General features: G+C 37.9%; 1 protein-coding gene across 1 annotated transcript in view; it reads left to right on the top strand.

The window, feature by feature from the left end:
• Positions 1-3876: 3876 nt before the first annotated feature.
• The window catches only part of SUPT3H (suppressor of Ty 3 homolog (S. cerevisiae)), a gene marked incomplete at its 5' end in the record, with an annotated part of 89010 nt that continues 68220 nt past the window's right edge, over positions 3877-24666 (top strand). The window contains one exon of the mRNA XM_009895915.1: positions 3877-3961. Within this exon, the coding sequence (XP_009894217.1) occupies positions 3877-3961 (85 nt within the window). The remainder of the gene's footprint in view (positions 3962-24666) is intronic.

Consider the following 24666-nt stretch of genomic DNA (forward strand, 5'->3'; position numbering starts at 1 on the left):
TGGAAAAGTTTATTACTTTAACTGCTCGTGCATTTGTAGTTTTTACTTTTGATAGCAGAAAGGGGTAAAAAGAGGTTGGTTTTGGTATTGTAAAGAATATTATCCTATAAGTGTGTTAGAATCAAGAAACAGATCAAATACTGTGCAAATACAATTAGCAAGTATTGAAGCTTTACATTTTTTTCAGTGTCTAAAAAAGCCCGTATCCATTGCGAAGAAAAAGGAAGCGGCTGTGGGTAGGTGAGGTGTGGGGCTTTTTCCTTTTTGCTGAAACCACCATGCCAGTGTCTCGTTTTCTGTGTGTGGGAAACAAGTTGGCAGGAGTTACGTGGGAAAACAGTGAAGGCAGACTGAGATAGAAATAGCTTTTGAAGGTAGAAAGAGTGCAAGTGAGGGAGGAAGAAAGTAGGTGCAATCTGCAACTTGATTTTCTATGCGGTCAAGTAGAGCAGTTGAGTTTCAGCATCAACTCTGACATATCCTTTTGCATGAGAATGGAGCAAAAAGATTTGGTATCTGTCTCCTCTCAGGTCAACGTGCTCCATCTTGGTCGCATCTCTGCTACTTCTCGTGCCGTTTAGAGAGCTGATAGTTACTCGTGAGCGAGATTTTTGGATGCAGGCAGGGAGGGCATCTCACCGTGGAGGCGGCATCCTGCCTCAAACAGAGTTTTCTTCTTGCACTTTGTTGTCTTCAGAAAAATAATACCAATAACCTTTCATTTGTGTGTGTGGAATGCTTGGTAAAAAAGAACTGTCAACAAAATAAATTTATGTTCAAGATGGTAATGCTGGCAACCAGGCATTTACTACTCTCTTACATTTTTGTTTTGCATTTTAAGTCTTGGAAAGAAAGAAAAATTACTTTTCAATATTAAAGGGTCAGTAAGTAAGAATGAACAACATATTGTGGTTGTCATAACTGAATATATATACCTTGTCTTGTTAGAAAAAAAAAAGTAATTTTTCCTGTTAATTGACTTATGCACCTTACTTTTAAAAAAAGAAATACTTAAGTTTTATCCTATATAAGCAATCTTTGATGTTTTAAATATTATTTTACATTCCAGTGTAATACAGTAATAAATATTTCTATTTTTATATGTATATCCTTTATAATATCCAGCTATTTGCAGTTTAAAAATATTTAATAGAATCTGGATTGTTTGCTGTGCTTATAGTCCTAGGAAATATCTGACATTATAATTCACGGACATGTGCACTCCTGCATAATAGAGAGAAAATTACTTGAGTTGTCCTCATTGTAGAGATGTTGTACAACACATGATAAAATTTGACCATCTCTTTAGTACGCTGATAGTTTCAACAAGAGAGATGAATGATCTGGAACAAGTATAGAGTGTAATTTCCTCATGCTGTTACTAGTAGAGTGCAGTGGGTTATGCTCAGACGTTGCCTGAGTAGTTCTTCTTGTGCTCTTGCATGTATCAAGCTGAAATTTAATATCATTAGAATTTCAAACACTGTGGGAAGAATACTGGATACAATTTCATTATTAGATAAAGGAAAAAAAAACAACCCTACTATTGTAACTCTTTAGTTGTTTATAGATAAAATATGGCTTTATTTTATTGCAGGACAGAAGAATCCTTTTGTGAGGAATTAATTGATACATTCAGTCACCTATGAAGATTTGAATTTTGCTTATGAATAAAATTTCACTATTTTTATAAGAAACTGTAGTGTTATTTTTGGCCTGTGGTATTTAATTTACAATGAATATATTTTACTGTACAAGTTTTCTTATTTTAAAAACTCTGGTTTAGGAGGAAAGAGAACATTTTTTTAGAAATGCCCTGAGGAAATATTTGAAAGCACAGCAAGTTGTCTGTCACTGTAATGATGTAAGACTGGAATGACTTTTTTTTTTTTTATTATTTTGATATGCATGTAATATGATATTTTCTGTAAGCCAACATTGCGCCTCATTGAGACCATTTTGGAATTAACAGCTCTAGGTTTTAAAAATAATTTAGCCAAAAGTCAGATACGGAGGGACTGAAAGTAGAGTAACCAGTAAATGGTTCATGACTTTGATTTCATGAGTGCCTTTGATTTCACAAGACTTCCATTGATGGATAATTTTATTTCAAAAATATTGTGCCTGTTTCAGGATGCTAGAGTGCAGATACCAGATACTAGACCCGAGCTGGGTTGTTCTGATTGAGACATTCAACTTTCATGAAAGATGTGACGTGCAGGTGTCCATGCAACTCTAGACCATAGCTGTCCACCAGCCTTGCACTACATATGGGTGTTGTAGCAATTCTGTTGAGCAAATCTATTGAAGTAATTTATCCATGACTTAGCTGATTTTTTTGTTTGTCACAGTTCTGGGAAACCAAGGGGTTTTGCTGTCATGGAAGGAAAGAGGTGGAGATATATGAGGTAATTGATGTGGCAAGAGTAGTATCCCATTTTTCTAGTGCTCTCTTAGCATTTCTTTATCCCATCACAGTCCTGTGTCTCTGATCCTTCATGCATAGGTAGCAGGACAAAATTTTACGTATACTATGAAGATGTCTGAGTCAGTTCTTGATCCTGTTAATCATAACATGGAAAAAAAGGTGCCCATCTTTTTTATGTTAATAAAAGAACTGAGATAAGAGAAAGTGAAGGATTTCAATGTTCTTGAATCCTCTGTCACTTAAACAAATAAGTAAGTAAATAGGCAAAACCGTTGTTACTTATTTATAGCATCCTTCTTGAGTAGGTAGTGTGGTTGATACATGAAGAAATTGTTTCAAAGTTGTGTGTAGCACGGAGAAATTTGTGAAGGTTTTACACATATATATATGTATATGTGTAAAACCAGGAACCGTAGCTAGAATCCTTGAATACCCCGTTTCTGCTGTGTGGGACTGAACTGAAATGTAGGTTTCGGAAGCAAAGAACAGACAGTAGTCAGCTGAAAACAAACGGCATCTTTTTGCACTTTACATGAAGAAGAGAAGCTGCAGAGAGTAAGAGACCTTTTCTCTAGGCTGCAGTTCACCCACCCAGGTGATGGTAGGGCTTAGGTAGGACTTAAGCTCTCTAGACTCACTGAGCTGGACTGGTTACAGGTGGAGTTTGGTTGCAACCTACCCTCGTTTTGGACACTGAAAGACCTTCACTGGTCTAGTGACCTGGTCTAGTGGGAGGTGTCCCTGCCCATGGCATGGGGGTTGGAACTGGATAATCTTTAAGGTCCGTTCCAACCCAAACCATTCTATGATTCTGTGATTCACTGGGTCTTCAACAGCCTCTCTGAAAGAGTACAGCTACCAACAAGTAGTAAATCTGTCAGCAATATTGTATGAACACTGTCATCTCTTTATGATCTCTTGTCATTTAATCTCGCAGCGTAGACTTTAAGAGCCTCTCATGTTACTACGTATAAAAATGTTTATCTTCAATTCATAGTAGTTTCTTCCATATCTTAGCACTAGTTGCTAAGATATAGCACAATTGAGATAAAATACCTGATAACATTTCACATTTTAAAATAGTTATTTGGGAATTTTGTAAGCAAAGGGGGCTGCAAATACAGAATTATTCCTGGTAGTTCATATGCTACAGCTTTGCCTACTTTTTTCAAATGTTCCTGCAAACTGGATTTTCCTCCGTTTCTTCAATTTTTCAATTTTTTCCACTCTGTGCTTTAGCATACATTCTTGCAGCTCCTTTGTTCCTTTAATCAGATTACTTTGGTTTATATTCCTTGCACCACAATGAGTGATCCATTTCTGTACATACAGGTGTATTAACCTTCTTGTTATTAATAACATTTTTTCTTTTTATTTTTCTGGAGACCACCTACTTTGTTTCTTTTTAACTTATTTTCATAACCTTGCAATAAACCTCTTTCTTTCAGGTTTTCCTTAGGAGATGCTCGCAGGCCACTCCATGAAACTGCAATACTGGTGGAAGACATCGTCCACACTCAGCTGATAAATTTGGTAAGAAAATTACCTTATAAAATAATCTTCATTCTAAAACTCCTTGAAATGGCATGAAATTTTCATGATCAACTGACTAATAACAGATTGTTCTGTTTTTAGAAACAAATAAAACACAGAAATGGAGGGTGACGTTCTTTCTTCAGTAATCTGTAGCAGCTACTGTTGGGCTTGCAGATAGTGTGTGTGCTGTGATCATGGCTATATACTGCGTTTGTGTGATATCTGCAACCCCACCTAACCTTGGGAATAAAGCTGATGTGGTTTTTTGTCAAAAACTTCAAGTTGTTAAAGAGAAAAAAAAAAAGGCTAGTCATCTGAAGACTTTATTGCTATTTTTTTATGTCCTAGTATTTGTGTTAAAGCATTATTTGCTTAATATTTATGTTCTAATAGTCTTACTATTTGATGTTTTGATTTCTGTCAAAAAATGCAGAAATACTGAATATTTTTCCTAATTGAAAGTCAGTGAAAGGGGTGTATAAATGAGGCTGTTTTGAATTTTGTCTGTCAGAAGCAGCTCTGAATTTGAACCTCTCCATAGTTTTTCATTAAAGTTTAACAACGCCTCTTAAGAAATCAACGCCGATATTTCACACTATGGCACGAATCTGCCATCTGATGTTTTGTACAGGAAGGTATACTCTTATATGTCACCTGTAGCTTGGGAAGCATAACAAATGGGTTTTTTTCTTATTATAGTGATTCTTCAACGAAATTACCAGCATGTATGGCTATAGATATTAGATGGAACTAATGTATATCAATAATACTAATACATATTATAAATAATGTTTCTATATGTTGAGTCCCTGGATCAGCTAGAGCTCTGAGCTGCAAGTTCCTAGGTCTTTTCTCTATAACAAGCCCTTTCAGCAATCAGAAGAGGTTTTAAGTTGCAAGATAAGTTCCGTTACTACATTAATCAGAATTAAAAACTTTTGTAAACTGAGAAAATTCAGAATGGGGCAGACCATGTACTAGAAATATATATGTGTTTGTTTATGTGTACGTATAATATATATTTATATTTTATATATTCTTATTTTATATATTTATACACCCAAGATTTTTTTATATATTTATAATATTTAAAAATAAAAATTCACTATAAATAAACCTCCCCTGCCTGCTGTTTGCCTGCAGACAGGTGTTTTCCTTCAGCTTTGCACTTAATCCAGGAGCCGTTCGGTGCCTTCCTGCATGGCAGCAAACGCTTCAGGGTCCCTTCCAGCTCTGGATAGTTTCTTTCTCCTGGTACCTCCGAAGCCCGGCGGTGTACCCCTGTCTCTGCAGTCTCCTGGCACCTTTGTGCTGTGGCTGCTTTGCTTATTATTCTCCTCCTGGTCTGTCCCGAACGTGCCCTGTGGCTCCTTTGGGGGGTGACAACCTCTTTCCGCGTGTTTCCCGCTAGTTAAACACGCTGCTCCAGGCATGTATTTGTAATTCTTATTCTAGGTCTTAACTACTACAAAATCGCATTTTCTTTTTGTTAATGACCCCCTTAATTTCATGCAAACCGATGGCGACGGCTTCGCTCTTCCTTGGCCAGTAATGTGGTGAAGAGTCTGTGCTTTTACGTCCCACCGAGGCTGAGCCGAGTGGAGCTTTACACCAAAACCTGTGTTTTGAGTAAATCCAACCTGCAGCCATGTGGTCTCTGCGCTTAAATCAAAGCCGGGCACTTACTCGGGGAATGACCATGACCCGGGGTTAACCCTGCGTGGGGCGTAGGAGCGTGTACGATTTCCTGACAGAAGGAAGAATGGGAACGGAGCGGCAGATAAACAGCTTTTCTAACCTTTCCCCTCCGAGCCTGAGACAGCACTTTATTTCTGAGGAAGTGAAAGTATCTTTAATAGCTCATTGCTTTGACCTCTGACATTCACATGCCGGAACTCTTAAATCAGGAGCTTTTTACATGCTCTGGACTTCTGATAGGGATTTTTGCACATTTGTCATCCTTAATAACTGCACATCCTTACTGAGCTGTTACTGTGTAGTTATATTGAATTTTCACTTTACATGTAGGTGTTCATGTGGGTATATCTCCAGTACTAGAAAAAAGCTATTTTTATAATTGAAGCTGACTGCAGATGTAAATTTATTGCTTACTACCTGGGTTTTGACATATTACTCATGTTAATGGACTAGAGAGTTCTCATTATGTAATTTAATGATTTCTTCTCAAAATTCATGTCCGTTTTGCCACCCATAATAAGTGTATAAGGCTAACCTGTAGAAGTTACTTATATGCCTGCAGTAAAGCTGGCACGTTGCATAGTAAACATTTGTAAGAAGAGTTCATAACTGTTGATTATGTCCAGTTTTGAGCTTCTGAATTAAAAAAAAAACAGTTGCCAGTGTGATTACCTATGATTGGTGTACTTCTAATATCTCAGAGGTTTGTAGTTCCAGTTTCCTATTTTCAAAGTTGATCTGAACTCTATTAAATCAGGGGTTCGTTTGGACAGATTTATACAGTCACTGCTTCAAACCACTATACACTTCATGAGCTGCTAGAGCAGATGACTGCACTAATAAGTCACATTATTGACAAACAGACTTTTTAAAGTCTGCATCACATTTTATGATTTATTTTTTTGTGTGTGTTGTGAACAATATCTATGCTGCTTTACATAAAGCAAAATTCTGCTAAAAGTATATGCCAACGTGTAGAAGGCAACGAGCATCTCCAGAGGATGATTTGCATCATCCTAAAATTAGTTTCTGGGTTAGATGGGATAAATCTCTTGAGGATTTTATTTTCTCAGCTCACTAATAAAGGGATCCTTTGGCGGCTTGCTGGGGTTTGAATATCTAGAAGATAGGCATAAAAGTTGAGGGAGAAATTCCATCCAATTTGTGTCAGAATGCTAGAAGCATGAGTTTGAATTTTTTTTGCATATATTGTAATTATAATAAAGGTTTTGTTATTTGCGTGTCAAGCACTATAAAACAAAAAAAACCACCCTAGAATGAGAAAGTTCTGTACATTTTATGTTCAAGCATAATGTATTTGAAGAGCACAATGAATTCAAGTTTTAATCTAGGATCAAATTCACTGTTGACTGATAGTGTTTGTTTAGTAACTGGTCTATATGCATTTATAGATGCCTTAATGTTACCCCTATAAGCATATTTATTTGTGTGCTAAGACTAGAGATTCCAATCAAGGCTGTACTATTCTTTATGGTTAAGCACAAGTTGTAGATGTCTGTCACAAGGAAAACTGTGCCTACAAAAAGGGTTCAACAGGCGATGCACGAAGATGTTAATCAGAAGAGGACAAGATTTTAAATTGTTTACAATTTGAAGTGGAATGAGGCCTCTTTTAGATTGTTCTTTCATCATATCCCATACAATTTGCATGTATTTTGAAGTATCATTTTTATAATAATCTATTAATATCTATTCAGACCCTTAGAAAGGGAACTCAGAGATCCCGCTTTAGCACAAGTCAGTATTATTCAGAGCTTCATCAAGAAAAAGAGGCTGTAACTAAGAGAAATGAAGTAGAAATTTTTCTTGGTTATTAAACTACCATTGACAGCTTTGGCATCAATAAAGCTGAAGTCTTGCACATACATGGATGTAAAAGCACCTGGAAATTGTTTCATATAACATTTAAGAAAGAGGAAAATTGTCTCCTCACCTTCACAATCTCAGTCCTGAATTTTTGTCATGGTAGGCTGGATCATCAGACAATGTAGTGTTATTAGACTATTAAAAACTAAAGATTTCTTAGTATCTTCTCTTGATAGGGCCACAGCTCCATGTTTGTGCTTCAGATGTCATGTTCAAAGGCTGGTAGACAATAAGATTGCGATGTACCACTTAAATCAAAAAGGCTGTTAGACAGTTATCTTCCTTGTGTTGGGAATGTATCAACTGGGCATTTATTATCAGCATGAACTACGAGCAGTTTACTCTCTGGGCATGCTGAATACGGTACAAGTACCACTCACACCTGTTTTCACAGAATTTGATTATTCAGTTTAGCACTAGACCTGAACTTCCGTCCTTTACGTTGTGTTTCTGAGATATCAAATGGCTTCTGGGAAGAGATTAGTTTGTTTTTACAAAGTGAAAGGCATTTTAGCAGTAGCAGAGTTCAGCAAGGGAAGATGAAAAATTACACCTATGCATACCAAAAATACAGATGTGCGTACAAACAGCAGAGCCCAAAAGTCCCTTCCTACTGGTAATTAACCTGACCTGTCCATGAAAGGCTGGCTGCTGAGAGGGAAGGCCAGAGCACATTGCGACGGCCTTGGACTGCATCCTTCAAATGTTTTCCCCACTGGAATTCCCTGTAAAGCGTGGTAAGTCATCGCAAAGACTGTCACGAATGATAGAATTCATGGTAACGGGGTTGTGGTTTACTGCCTGTCAGCTAACGTGTATCTGCTAGAAGATGGACTCTGATCTCTTCAATTGATGTCAAATGATTTAAGTCAAACCCACTCCGTTGGCTTTTTTTAGAATGCAGTAGTGTCAGTTTAAAGGAACTTCAGTTGCTCCAAATCATGTTGTACATGATATCTGTTGGGATTTTTTTGATCACTTACTTTTATGTTCCTATGGAAGCATTTAATTTCCTACAACTTGTGCTGCTACCTAATACTTATTAATGTTCCACTCTTGCTTCCGTTGTAAGGGCATGATTTGGGTCTCATGTTACATAGATGCATATATGAACACTTTGCGTATACACTAAGATAATTTTGGTTTTTGTCTGGTTTATTACTATTGGAAATTAATTATTTCTTTACACAGATAATATATTTAATTCAGAACCAGTCCTTTGGTCTCAACCGAAGCACGTAACACAGGTCAGCAGGTGAATAACCCATACTGGAATATATAGTTTATTTCAAATTGTGGCAGTAATTCATACATAGAACACTTAGAGTGAGATGCAGTGATTCAGCAGTGTGTCAAGTCCTGAGTAAGTCCATAGTAAATCCATCCTGTGGAGTAAATTGCTTTTTACAGTAGGGGTTTAAATAAAGATTGGGTAGTCATTTGCCACAACTAGGAAAAGGAATGGTGAAAACACAGAGAAAGCATAAGGACAGGCTTACTGATACGAAATGCTAAGTACTTAATCATGATCACTGTGAATTTTGTGTTTTCAAAGGGCTGTACATTTTCTGGATGATCGTGGTGTGCTTTCTTTGCTTCCCACCTTTATTCCTGCAGCTGTTAACCATTTTATTGCTGTTTAAGGAGAAGGAGGAGGGAAAACTCCCCTTCATTTGCCCATCCAGAGAAAGAGACAAGGGCAATGAGAGAGGGGAGTAGGAAAAATGAGGATTTAAACACAAACAAGGATAGAGCTTTCTTGATTCTTTACAGCCTGCTCTTACAGGTTGTTTTTTTAAACCAAATCACACTCGTGTATTCATTCACAAACTGGATTAGTCATTTTAATGTATGTAACCTCTATGCTGTTCTGAAATCATACAGTTCCAGGTTTGTTTACTGCATGTTTGAACTGTTAGACTTGTAACCTTTATATACATAATTGTGGAATTTCTGACATTCCTTTTAAAAAAGAAAGAATTGAAAGCAGCTCGTTCGTTAACAGAAATTGCCCGCTGATAAAAACAAACAGTGTGAAGCGCTGTTCACTCTTGATCCAAAGTTATATGCAACTGTCACTTATGCCACCTTAGTAACGGAAAAAAGTCCTTGTTTTATGAGTCTGTTTTAAAATAGTAATAAAGTTTCCTGTGCAGGACATTAATTAGAGGGGTTATCAAAATAAGACAAACTAATATAATTTGTGATTGTACAAAATAAAGGAAGTTGAGGGCACCATAGGGACCTAATGAATCACAGGATGGAAACAATCTTCTGGCTAACTAAACATTCAGACTTTGTACGAAGTCATAGGGTGTATATACAACTCACCAAACCGGAACACGCTGTGTGTTTACATGGATGGGATAAAGGAGTTCACAAAAACCATCTGGGAAAAATCCTTCGACTGGTCATTCTCTTCCTACTGTAGAGTAAATAACACACCCATACATTTGCAGCGAAGGCATGGCACACCTGCCCTGCAAGAAATCAGGATGGAAAATAAGTCTGTTATATAAAAATTGTCCTGGGTACCAGCAATGTGCATTTGTTTGCATTGCTCATGTGTGATGGAAGAGACTTTATTTCTAGCATGAATTTTTTAGTTGTTCCCTCTACGTTTACATCATTTAAATGCAGTCACTATTTAGATTATGTTATTGCATTGATAGGAGTAAGCTTTTCCTTTTTTTCTTTGATTGAAATTGCATCTTTGACGTTATTTTTTGAGGTTTTTATGAGACTCAAAGGAAGGGCTGTTTTTCAAAAAGCTTTTTTTGTTCAATTTAAAGAATAGTATAGAGTAGGTTTTGTCATGCTGAGTATATATTTTTTTCCTATGCAGTGAAGAAATTTGAATAGACTCAACCCTTTTACTGTCATTCTATAGAGATCAGATGCTGTTACTGCTGTACTAAAGGAGCTCAGTGACAGTGCGTTTGTCATTCGTGAAGATGACGCTCATTTAGAAGGGCCCACATCAGACATAAGATACTGTTTTCTCAATTTCTTGTTGGAAAAAAAAAGTCATATCTTTTTTTTTTTCTAATATTTCTTGATTGGCCAGCACTTGACTTTAGGTTACTTCGGCAAATGGACAGCATTTAGTCTTTAATATATTAGAGTATTATAAAATGTCTTTTAAGGAGACGTTTATAGAATATTTAAATTGGAAACAATGAAGTCTTTCGTCTGACTTTTGATGAGTTCTTGCCTTTTCTTCATTGGTAGTTGATATGAAAAGTGATGTCCTGAGTTTTCTACTCTCATGTTAGCTGCTACTTGTTCTTCATATTGAGACATATTTATTCTAAAGTACAGAACCTACTTCAGGAGGCAGTTCAGGAGTTCCAGTTAGGGATTCTGGGTTCTTGCTGTGCTTTCTGTTAAGATGAGAGACTTGATGACTTACTTGGTCCAATGTTTTCTTTCCCATGGATCTTTCTGCAGAGTCAACACATGATAAGAGACAGAGCTGCTTCTTTTTGCCTGGTCATGCAGAGATGCTGCTCAGCAGCCAGTGGTTATGGACTTCACTGATCTAAAAAGTGGAAAGACTAAGATACTTTTATTAAGAACCCTAAAAAAAAAAACACAGAAGGAAGTGAGTAATTATGCCCACATAATTGTAGCAGCATGTTCAATAGTGAAGAAGAAAAATTCAAACCATTGACTAGATTGAATGGAGAAAACAATGTCATCAGTGGTTAAAGATTGCCTTGTAGTGCATATAAAATATAAAGAATGAAGGTAGTGCAGGCAGCTATAATCCCAGTATTTCCTGATTTTCTATATCAATCCTTGGACCTTTAATAATAAGGACATAGATTTATACACATACAAAGATACATATACATGTATGTGTGTCTATATGTACAGGTCTGTTTTTTCCACCCTTAACCCATCAGATTCCTATTTAGGCTGTTGAGCAAGAGGAAATAGGTATGTATGAAATTTCACTCATGGGGGCTTTGGAATCTATGGCATTCTTAAATATATATGTACTCAATTACCCTGGCTTCTGGGGCTTTTATGAATCAACTGATAAGCTGATCCCGACCTAAGTTGCCAAAATACAAATACATCCTCTATTTAATTGTTAGATATGTATGTTAGGAGTGTAGCATAGATTAATAGCTATCGAAATCTTGGATGAACTGAGCCATTCAGCGTACAGATGCACTGTGTGCAGGGTGTGCTGGCTACTTATATTGATGGCTGGAGCCCCATGAAATTCTAGGTGGTTAGCTCTTCAGAAAAGTACAAATAAAAAAGTTAAGAAGTTGAAGAGAAATCATTAGATTTTTATTGCACAGTACGATGCGGTCTCGTAAATCAATGTTCTGACAATGGTTTTACTCTCTAGTCTCCTTTATGACTGAACAGGCGTTTTCCAAGAGTATTTTTGACGTAGCCTAAAAAAAATCTCAAATCATTTAGCTGGGATGAAGTGAAAGGAGCAAGCTTTCTGTCTGTGAAAAATCATAGTTCCGTCCCAAGCTTCAGAAGTCAAATGGAAAACTGCTATTCAGGGTTTCTTGCTTTAACTGGTTTGTATGGTTTAAATTGAATATTAGAAGTATATGAACGTGTGTGTAAAGTCCATATCTACACGCAAAGACCCCTCCTATCTAGTAGTCTGATTTGGGCAGCAATTAGTAAACTAAATGAAAAGAATCTGAAATTTATCAGTGGTGTGCAACGCATGGATATTTGTTGAGGAAGGTGGACCTCAAGTTGACTTTGAAAAGCATACGCATATCTTTTAATCTATTTCAAGCTCCAGAATCCAATAAACAATGGGGGTTTAATTATTATTTCTATCATTTTACTTGCTTTGTTTCAAATAATTGTCCAAATACGTTAACTGTCTGTGCCTAGTGGAGGGTAACATTCCTTCTGCTTTTCCTCTGAGATCCTGAGTGGATTCACCTGAACAAACATAAAGGCAAACAAACATACTTTTCTATATCTGAGATAATGATGCTAGATCATCTTTTGTGTCAGGGGACATAAATGAGCACTTCTAGGATGTGACTCTTCATGTCCTAACATAGTTATTTAGCATCGTGGCCATCCATTTAAAATCTGGACTTCTTAAGTGAAGTGAGAGAAATCTCACCATTTCTGACTTTTGGCACTTGCTGTATTTTTTTTGATATTTCATTTTTCATTGGTTCTGTCAAACAAAACTGTAAACTTTAAGTTGTGAAAGACACAAACTGATTTATGGATATCAGTGGTGAAAAAGAGAGTAGTGTAAAATTCTGCATGGTCTTTAAGTGTAACTCATAAACTTTAAAAGTCATCTCAGAGTGTTTAACAGAGCAAATTCATTGTAGTTTTTAAATCACCTTATCTGATTTCAAGCAAACCTGGTAGTTTCAGAATAACTTTTTTTAGGAAGATTGGCTTGTTAACAGCGTTATGCAGTTACAAGGAAATGTGGTCACAGCTGGTTCTGGTTTTTTAGCTAATCCACCTGATTGGAAACAACAGGTTTTTGATATTTTTCCATTTCTTACACTGACACCTAGTGTTCAGAGGTCTTGAGTTTCTAATACTGCACTTTGTTATTAATAGATAACTGTCAATACTGAAGTACTGCACCTTTGTCAACATCTTCCATTTCTGTGCTTCTTCAAAAGAAGTCACTGACTGAAGGCAAAGTTGTTGCCATCATTCAAAAAAAAAAAATTTGCTTTGGAATACAAGTAGTACACCACTATGGGAAAACTTGGCAAAAGCTATTTTACTACTTTGAAGCACTGCAAAATTTGTTTTCTTAATATTTAAGTGCTTTAGTTTTGGCAAATATAGCTCTTTTGTGTCTGTAAGTGTCACTGGCCAACAAAAACAGTGATAACAGCAGAAGCCTTTAGATCAGTATTTATTTAATTGTGGGGGATGTCAACACTTTTTATTTCTGTGTTCTTTTATCTTCAGGCCACGAGTTCTACCTGATAGGAGTGTTGATGGTAGCAATGTCCTTGAGTAGACAGAAAATAACTTATACACAAAAACTAGCACAAACAGTCTTTTATCTCAGACTCGAAAATAAATGGAGCAATCGAAGTACTTACTGTAACCCGTTCCTGACAAAGACGGTTACTATCAGAGTAAAATTTACTCTCTAACTCTTATACCTGAGATTTTTTGCATGTTAACTGAAGATCTTCCATCATAAAAGATAATATATTAAGAATTTCGTGTAGCTGTATCTGAAAGTGTCAGTGAATTTTTGTGTTTTAGTGATGGGTTTAGGCAGCAGTGGCGATTCACTGAATACTCACCTAGACCATGGTCACCTCTTGAGGAAGCCCTTGGTTCTAACCCAATTTCCTAAAAGGCCAGGATGTGGCCATAAAACCAATCTCTTGCCATAAACATTGGTAAGCTGTATTAGACAGATGTCACTGGTTAATTCTACTACTTTAGGCTGAAGCTTTCCCTCCAGAGATGTCTTTTTTTTTCCTTACAAACCCATTGCCTGCACAATCTGTAGATTCCTGTCCTATTAAGACCCCAAAATAAAGGAAAAATAATTGTTTGAGAGAGCTGTGTGCCTGGTATAAGAGGTCATGGAGTTGTTGGCTTGGTCAGAGGAGGACGTAAATGAAATATATTTGAGAAAACGTGAGGAGCTCTGTACCAATTGTCGCAGGAGTGCTCTTCTCAAAAAAGTATATGCTTTACAGTAAGTGCGATTCTGCTGAATGATTTTCAGCACAGCTGTTAAGTACAGTGGTCTCCATGCAGTAGTTATATCTGTGATTTACATAAATATTCCCAAACTCAGATAGCTGTTTTCATATGCTCTTCATTTAAATTCCAACATATAATCTGCCAAGTGCGACTGCCTGTTTTCTTATATCTTGGGCAAAAGCATTGTACTTCCCTGTGTGCACATGGCATATAGGACACTATACTACGTTATTACCTATCAATAGTTATATTCCTGTGACCTAGTTATAGTGTGATTAGCAGAGAAACAGAGACAACCAAGAGAGATGTTACTCATAGGATATGATTTATTTGACTTCTTTGGGGCATTTATTTTCAGGGTGAGGTGAATTTGGACCCAGAATGGTGATTTCTATCTAGTGACTATAAATGATGCCAAGGGTGACCAGCTCAGATGTAGACATCTATGTTTAGTTAGATAACTCCCACCTGAGAAGAACTCCCCCATGACAAAAGCCGTGAAGCAATCAAAAAACAAACAAACAAACAAAAAGGATAATTTTGGATTCTCTGATGGCAAAAGGAAATGATAACAGTGTAAAAAGCAGCAGAAAAGTCAGAGAAAATAAAGACATACTGGAGGCCCAGATTTCTGGCCAGGAAGAGGCACGTAGTGTCCCATATATGAATAGTTTTAAGGGAGGGGATTTATGAAAAGTTGGGCTGGAGCTGATCCAAGACAGAGTTAGAAGAGGGGAAGTTTGTGCTGTAGCTGAAAACTGCATGTTCTGTGTGTTGTTTTTTCTTTACAGATGAAGAGAGAGAAAGAAATGGGAAAAGATTAGGAGAGACAGGCTGGATTGAGATATGGTTTCTTTAAAAGAGAGTATAGGCTGAGGACATCTGTACACTGTGAGCGAAAATGCCAGACAGTAAAGAAAAATTGAAGACTTAAGTAGGCAGGATGTGATGCATCTACTGAGGTGGGTCAACGTTAGGAAAAAGGGCAGAGATTTATGACAAGAGAAGGCATTCAGGAACAAAACCTAGGCGCAACTTTGTGGAATTCATATATTCTCTCATAGCAGAATAGTTATGGGGGTAAAAGAGGAACCCCCCAAAAAAGAGGAATATAAAGCCTGAGATTCAGCAAAGAGTTGTTTAAAGAAGTGGAATAAAGAAAGATGAAAATAAACCTGTAGTGGAGGGAGTTTGGAAGAGGATCCTGTGACCCTCTCTCAACGTGTTCAATTGCAGGAGAACAGGAATAATTGAAATGAGAGGCAAAGAGGATTGAAAGAGAAACTGTGGCTGGTGGATTGGAGCTTGCAGAAGGTCTGGTCTGGAGAATGAGTTTGGGAAGTGGCTTTACAGGACATTAAGTGCTGATGACAAGGAAGCCATCAAGAAGTAGCAAATGGAGTGAGAATCAGCAGATGTGTTGCTCCCAAATTGAATCTCAGACGAGGCCAGAGAAGGCAGGTGGGTAATGACGAAACAGGTGGAACGTGGCCATTGGCGGCACTGTGCGGGAGAGCACAGGACTAAGAAGAAAGGGAGAGACAGACTCCACATTTCAGTGAGGAATTTGTAGTAAAATGGAAAGTCTTGTGACGAGTGCTTCTTCTGTGGGCATCACCATACACATGGAAGTCTGAATGCACGTGTTTGCACTGTCACATACATGCAAGAACATATGCATATCTATATATTAATAAAAAGCACTTGTATAGTGATGCACAGCCTGATGCTAGTATATCAGTTTCAATACACTCACAAGGTACTGTTCCTAGCAACCATTCTCACAATACTCAGTAACAACATTTTTTAAAATCTCTAATTCCTGAATATGTTTTTACATTGTTTACCGTTTTCATCTCACATTGTGCCATCATCATTCCAAATCGGGAAAAAAAAAAAAAGGATCACTTTACTGATGGGAAAATAAAGTACAAAGAAGATGAAGTGGATTTTCCCGATGGCAGGAAACAAATGAATGGCAGAGCTAAAAAAAAGTCCTCTAGTTGTAGTTGAGAGGGAAGCTGTGCAAAGCTATTCTATATTGATGGTCTATGTCTCAGCCAATTGGGTTTTTATTTGACAATCCAAAGGTGTAATAACTTTTATTGTAAGAGGAAGAAAAATACATCAGGGCTAATAAATAATGGAGGACCTACTAGGGATATGCATAAATGCGTATCCTGTTCCTATGTATATACAAGCTTAATTGTGTCTCTTTTAATTTTGCTATTTGATTCAACGGGATTGTCAGGTAATCGTCCTATTGAAAGAACAGAAGAGGATAAAATTTCAAATAACTTTGTTAATCTCTTCTGGCTGTTAAAAGAAAAGATTTATTGGTATCAAATTTTATTGCATTCTTAGAATTTAGGGATTGATTGGCTGCTAGTTTAGCTTACTTGTCTCTTCCAGTTAGAAACCCAAACACAACAGAAGAAAGACATCGCATTGAAGCTGACATGCAACAAGTGAGTGAAAGTTCACTTGGCTTTTTCTCTCGGCACCAGGTGCAAAAGTTGGCTAAAAATGCTGTGGCAGGCAGTTATTTTAAAGCAGTTTCTGGTTTAGTGTTTTATCAAGCCCAGGAGTAAAATATTCTGCAACTACTGCAGTTTCACAAAGCTGCTTTTTAAGGTAGAACTCTGAATTGTTTAAGTAATTAAAATGGCCCAGTACAAACATTAATCATACCCTAACCGTTAATGAGAGGGTTTGTGGGATTTATGGAGGGTTGTATATATTTTAAAAGTGTGTATCATTTCTTTGTTTCATACACAATACGCTTGCGTTCTCTGACTATACCAGAGGTTCTTGAAATCTTGAGAAGTATTTGTGATTTTCTACGTCCCCTCTTATAAATGCTGGAGGAGGTGTATTAATTTCTGGGGAAAGATGACCCTCACAGTGTCCTGATTCGTGACTCCACTGAATCTGGGAGGTTTTTTCTTGAATAGCTGCTCCATTACAGCTTTACAGTATGCTTTAAAAAAATAGTTCTCTAAACTGCAGCTTTCTCAAAGTGGGAAGGTAGTGGCTCGATGATGACATAAGCTCCAGAAGTGTAGAGTTCAAGTGGTTTGCACGTGGGATTGCCAAATAACACGGGTTTGGTTTGTTTTCATTTTATTACGCCGATTCTCCTCCCCAGATGTCTTGGATTTCTGTGGTACCCCCCCTTCGCCTTTGATTCTTGCTCCTTGTAACTAACAATTTTTATTAGTCATCCTGCTAATGCACAATGTTTTTACACCGCACCTGTTGTCTTCAAAGCACTTTGCAATAATAACTACTTAATCCCCACACTAGTCCTGAATTTCACTGTCATTCCTGTTCACGTGTGAAAACAGCTCGATGACTTGCCTAAAATCGTGTAATGGTTTTGACACCTGTATGAGGACTTAGTCTGCCTGTTCCATGCCTGCACTACCCGGGCTGATCCTCCAGCCTCTCTACACGCTGAGTTTGTGGCACGCCAGTTAAAAATCGAGCATTTCCTTTTGGTTAATGACACATTTTTTACCCTGATTGCTCTGGAATTTCAATCCTGAACCTTGGAGAAGAACTATGCTGGAAGGAGCCTCAAGAGGTCATCTGAGCCATATCTCTCATCCTGAACTAATTTTGGCCTTTGGTCAGGAAAGCTTTTAAATATATACATATAAATGGATATGTATGTGTGTATTTACATATATATACAATTATTTACGGAATCAAGTCCTGGTTTTGGAAGAATTATGGATAACTGCCTAATCAGAGGTTGATGTAAGCTACCGGCAATTGCTTTGAAATACTTGCACAGACTATCTTGATTGATATTGCTGTGGGAAGTACTAGTACTACAAAGAAATTTATGCTGGGAAGGGCAATGCTGGTAAATCTAGTGTTGTGACTTCTGGAAGTATGTGACTTCCTTTTTTTTCCCTTTTTTTTTTTTTTTTTTTTTTTAATGGACCTGTAGCAAGAAGTCTATTCACTCTATTCACTACCTCCAGTAAGGTAGTGATTTTGCTTCTATAATAAACCCTCAGCTAGTTTGACTGTTCTTGGCCTGTCCATCTGAAAAGCTACAACTTTATGGAAACAGAATGAAGTAAAGCATTCTCTAATATGTCACAAATCATAGTTAAAACTGGAAATCCAGTCTGACACTGTGGGCTTGATTTGTATGGTTTGCCTACCCTTTTTTGTTTCTGCAAAGCAGTGTATGTATTTGAATCCTGAGCCAGGATTTTCAGTCTTCACTGTGGAGCAGTGTATGTATTTGAAGGCTGGAGCTTGAGCCAGGATTTTCAGTCTTCACTGTGAATTTCCTTCCTTTAACAGGTTTAAAGCAAGCCTTTCAGATTGCTTCAGTATAGCTTTTAGGACTTGAACTTCCTTTGTGTTCATTTTGGTCCTTTTCCAATATTTATCCATACATTTGAAGCTCCTTCAAATCTCTCTTTATGGGGGCAGTTACAATAGGAGGCGGCGGCATTTCTATTCTATTACTGCCTGATTTTGTACTTAGTCAAACACTGCAAGCTTAAAATTCAGGCTCTTGCTCAAGCATTGCAGGGTTCATGTCCTGCTCAGAGGTCTCAACAATTACTGTGTCTGGCTGGAAAACAAGAATTCCATTTCCTGAAAAATTTAGAGCTTTTGACATTTGCTTTATTTTTTCATCAGAACAAAATTAAAAACTTTTTAAAAAAATTGTAAAAAGCGACTGAGATGAAGAGGAATCTCATCTAGCTGGGGGTTCAGTGTGTAGGACAACAGCGTTGGAGAGGAAGGACCAATGTTCAAGTCTCTGCTTGCTGGAAGAACATTAAGTTGAAACTGAGTGTCCCATACACTGAGTGAGTGCCATCATATGAGAGTGTTGAATAGATGTCATTATTTCTCTCTATGATCTTAATCATGGACCTGTGAAATATTGCTCAGTGCCTGTATACAAAATTGTTTGCTTCAAGGAATGTGATTTTTCTGATGGAAAAATATTTAATTTTAAGGTACTGACCAGGGCTCATGATTAAATTATTCATATATTTCACATGTGCATTTAATCCAAAATAATACTTAATAGTGATTATTTGTAGTTCAAAAATTCAACTTAATTTTTATAAATCTTTTGCTTCAGCTATAGCTGCAGGGTCTCATAAAAGCTTGACTGCTTCGTGTTTATTCATTTTTAATGGTAATTCATATTAGTGGTGAACTTCGTTATTTACAAAAAGTTATTTTAAACTTTTTGCAAGTTTAAATCTGTTACATTATTATAATACAATACCAAATGCAGCAAAGCGTTGTCTGAAGAGATTATATGATTCAGCATTAGATACATCTATTATAGTCTGATCCAGTGATGATTTTTTTTTTTTATTTTCTTAGCATATGCAATCCTCTGATACTGCTCATAGAGAAAGAAGAATGTTTCCTCATTTAAGGAGAGCTTTCTTCCCACTCCATTTGTTCCCCATAGTTTCATATTAGGACAGTTTTTGTAAAGGTCATTATAGAGAAAACTTAATTTGAGCAGTTTAAATCTGCGGGGAACAATGAATATTCTTTCTTTTCCAAAAAAAAGTCAGTGGACTTGTTGCATCATTACTACATGTTTGAAGTTTGTCACAACTCTCTGCTATGTTCTGTTATCATGGGTTGGTGACCTCCATTAAAACAAAATATGTTAATCTTCTCTGTTAGAACAAAGTCAGTATTGTAAAGTTTATTTTCTTCTATACATCCTTATGAAGCAAAGGCACTTTGTTTAATTCCAAAAAGCAAATGTTGGCTTCTTCCAAATTCTTGTTAAACTTCCCATCTATTCTAATATCTGCAAAAATGTCCATAGCTGTTGAATTTCGCATTTCATGTTATGTTTGTGTATGTGTTTGTCCCTTGCTATCTGTCATTCTGGACTCTAGCCTTTATGTGACAATATAATTATTTTTTACGGGACTGTGTGATGACCAACATGGCAATCCTGTGACCCACCAGTATCAGTAGCATGTCGTTATATGCTGCTACGATATAAATAAGAAACAACTCAGTAACTGTATAATAAAAATTAATAAATAAATGAAAAAGGGATTTATTGTTAAATTTAACATCTTTGAAGATAATAGAATTTCAAGTTAAGGACTTCAAATGACTCCAAGTAGGCCCTTGTCATGGTGTTTTAGTATAACCATGGTCTAATATAACTCAGCTGTCTAAGCTACTTAGGACTCTGTCTTGTAGGACTATGCGTGATTGAAGCAGCTGCTCAAAATCTTGGTAATGAAAGGTTTACATCTCATCGTTATGCATTTTGTATGTTTAATATGTATATTAGCAGTCATGAAAATGTATACATACCTGTTTTGGGGCGAAGGAATGGGATATTCCTTGTTGATAGATTTAACTGGTTATTTTGCTCTTATCTGCTAAATACGGCTCCCGCAGAACTTTTTACCCTGTACACACAAGAAGATGAGTAAGAGGTATGTCTAGTTGGATTTCTGTATTTCTGTATCAAATCCTTCTTTATCACATAATTTTGTTTGGGGTTTTTTGTTGTTTTTTGGGGGGGAGAGGTATAAGCAGTTAGGCCCTTCAGCAGTTAATCTTACAGAGACTTAATGTTATACAAAAGTTATAGATATTGGTGCAGTTCCGGAGAATGGTTAACACAGAGTTTACATTTCATATTCTAAGGCAAAAGTAGTGCCGTTATGCCGCTGTATGCCGTGCGTTTCATTAGTGTTGGAGACAGCAGGAGGATATTTTGTGGAAATGTTTCTGTCACTGTCAGGAGAAACATGCCTGTCTGGTTGAAAAATAGCCTGTGTCTTGCCAGTTCCCTACATCTAAGCAACTGCAGTAGGAGGATGTTAATCTTAGCCTGTCACAACCCATTTCAAATCCAAATTTTTATTAAACTTCCAAATGCTTCAGTAATATAAGTATGGGAGACAGGAGTGTGTTCTTATGCAAGAGCTACTACCGTTCTCAGATGCAGGAAACATTTTAATTAGTGTTTATTAGTATTTCGCAGTTAGGTGTGCTGGAACTCCCAAAGGGATGTGAACCCCGTAAGGTAGGCTTGAGTCAACTCAAGAGCACTGGATTGCAGATCTCTTTCTGTCTATTTTGCTGACTGTAGACTACCAGTTGTATGCACTTAAAAAAAGAAATAAAAAATCTCCAGTGTGTATGTTGTAGCTATCCATGCCTTTTTGCAGAAACCCTGAACACATCTGCTCTTAAAGCGATGTCAGGACCCTTTCTGGGGCGACCGAGTTGCCTAATGGAAAATGTAGTTTCTTACATCCATGGTTATTCTTTGAAAATATATTTGTGTCAGAGGCTTTTCCTGTGACTCCAGGTTCCTTTTTGGTTTTTGGCATTGCAAGCCTGGGCTGATGGTTACAAACTGTGTTTCGTGGATAGGCTGTTGGAAATGTATTTGGAATGAGATACTTTATGTCCTGGTTGACAGGAGAAGGTATGCATGATTTCATAATGAAGAGAGAAAGGTAGAATTCAAGTCTGGATACAGATACCTAAATTCAGGTCTATATGTATGCGTCTGTGTCTGCTATATATATATAAGTACCCACTGTAGCTACTGAAGCAGAGTCAACTCTTCAACTCCATAAACAACTACCTACTGTCCAGTCACCTGAATAGCCCCCAGGCTCCTTTAACTGTTTGGGAGCTTAGAAACCTACATACATTATACATGTGTGATTTGGTGTTGATTTGCAGCTGAATTCTACTCCAAAATTCCCATTGCAAACCTTTGAAGTGAAGAATCATAGAATGGTTTGGGTTGGAAGGGCTCTTAAAGATCATCTAGTTCCACCCCCCTTGCCATGGGCAAGGACACCTCCCACTAGACCAGTTTGCTCAAAGCCCCATCCAACCTGGCCTTGAACACCTCCAGGGATGGGGCAGCCACAACTTCTCTAGGTAATTTGTTCCAGTGTCTAACCACCCTCAGAGTAAAGAATTTCTTCCTAAATCTCCCCTCTTTCAGTTTAAAACCATTCCTCCTCGTCCTATCACTACACTCCCTGATAAGGTGTCCCCCCACCTTCAGATACTGGAAAGCTGCTGTAAGGTCTCCCTGGAGCCTTCTCTTCTCCAGGCTGAACAACCCCAACTCTCTCAGCGTGTCCTCGTAGCAGAGGTGCTCCAGCCCTCTGATCATTTATGTCCCTCCTCTGGACCTGCTCCAACAGGTCCGTGTCTTTCCTGTGCTGAGAGCTGCAGAGCTGGTCACAGTACTGCAGGTGAAGTATATGTTCAATTGTGACTTCTTCATTCTTGGGCTTCTTCATGTTTTATATCCATTGCTGCTGTCGTTATTGAGCAAAGCCTTCTTTTAGCCCCATGAAACAAGCTGTTATCATTCCTTTCTGTTTACAAATAGGTGACAGAATTCAATGGTACTTTGTAGTGGTAGGAAGAAAAGCAGCACCTCTACTGCATCAGGGCCAGACAGGGCTCTTCTGTGGTGCCTTTTAGGCTGAGTTGATGGGACACACAGGTAGACCTACGTTCCTGAGATAGCTGTTTATGGTCACCGTATTGTCAGTGAGATGAAAATCTCTCATCTTAAAGTAAATATCTAACATATTTATTGCATTACAGTATGTATTTTTCGCGCTTTTACTCACTTGAACATAGAAGCTTAGGTATTTTAGAGAGAGACAGTAATGAGTGATGGTGAGTCATAGCTAGTAAGTTAAACCTGTAGACTTTACTGTTTTCTGTGTAATTACTGCTCTAATTACAGCCTTGTCCCTGTGTTTTCAGGTGACCAGCCATCAAATCACATGCACAAGTGGTTCTAGCTGTAGCAGTGCTAATCTTGAGCTCCTCTGTCTTAGCTGTGTCCCCTCAGCACCAGTGTGGGGGGTCATTCTCCCTCCTTCAGATCCAGCGAATATCAAATCCCTCCGTGCACGGGCAGTCGCAGGACAGGGGTGCAGGTCTCCCTTCCACAGTCTTATGGCTCCGGGCTCGAGCACCACCCCGAGGGTGCAGGGAGTCGGATTTGGATCTCTGCTGCCTGGAGGAAGGAACTGAACTCATCTCTGGCCTTGGCTCTGGTCTCCAGGTGATGACCTGTAAGGGACTCACTTTAGTCAGCGCCTTCGCCTCCATTTGTATTTTTTACTTGAGATAACGCTGACTTTCGAATGCTGTGCGGAACTGAGCACTCCCAAAGCTCACTGAGGGTGTCTAAAGGATTAACTCCTCCCAGGGAGAGGGTTGTTAGATGACAGGCCAGACCCTGAACGTGTCAGTCCTACTAAGATGATGTCGCTGTGGCACACAGTCTTACCAGGCTCAGGCCTGTCGGTGGACATCCCTGGCAAAAATAAAGGTGCTTAAATTCCCTCCATGTTCCACTTAAGGAATAACGAGACATTTATGGACATGGGCTAAGACCTTACGTTGGACAGATTGTAGTCTCTGCCTGAGCTGTCACTCTGGAGCGGTTAAAGGGAGATTTTGTTTCCTTTTTTTGCTCAAGTCATCAGAGCAAAGGACTCCAGGGTTTATTTCAACAAGAATATTTGGAATCATCTGGGCATTTGGGGGCTTTTCCCTTTCTAAGTAGGCAATATTTGAATGAGGTATTGAGATAACGATGTTCAGCAAATGGATCTAGTGGGGTAAAACACCAGGAATGTTTTTACCACTCAGTTGCAATTCCTTAGCTGGTTACCTCTTCTCTGAAACAGCGTTACTATTCACTCTTGCCCGAATAATGAATTTAAGAAGTTTGGTGTTTTCTTCCTCCCTGCCAACCAGCATCCAGGCAAGGAAAGCTCATTTTTTGTTGCCCAGAAAGGTGTACTTGCTTCACTCATTGCAACAGCGTCTTCCGGATGAAATTGGTGTAGCCTGAGAAAATTCGGTATGGGCTAGGACTGCAGGAATAACCCAGAGATAGAACAGCTGGAAAATTGTACAATTTAACCGAAGGAAGGAGTTAATAATTAAGATGATATCACTACTGTATTTAGCATTTGCTAGAGCCGAGCAGTCAACATAAAGCTGTCTGAATTCAAGACATTTTTATGCTGTATGTTTTGGGAGTTTTCCACAAGGCGTACTGTAGGCAAGCTGGAAAAGATGTGTCGTGGCACTGAATACGAAATGACATTAGAAATTTTTTGCCAAGGTGCTTTTTCCTCACAGCATATTCCTTATGTTATTCCTTATTCCTTGTGTTATTAAGCATGATGTTCGGGGAAAACATCCCATCTGGAGAGCATTACCTGTAGGATGTGCAGCTTGTATGTATCTTCTGGAGGTTAGCGTCTAATGTTAAACAAAGGAAGCTGATTAAAACCATCTGTAAAACATTTTCATAGTTCATATTTTATACAGTGGGTATTGAATTACCTTGCACATGACTGCATGTCTGA

Source organism: Charadrius vociferus, unplaced genomic scaffold (assembly GCF_000708025.1).
Source record: "Charadrius vociferus isolate BGI_N301 unplaced genomic scaffold, ASM70802v2 scaffold312, whole genome shotgun sequence".
NCBI classification, from domain to species: Eukaryota; Metazoa; Chordata; class Aves; order Charadriiformes; family Charadriidae; genus Charadrius; species Charadrius vociferus.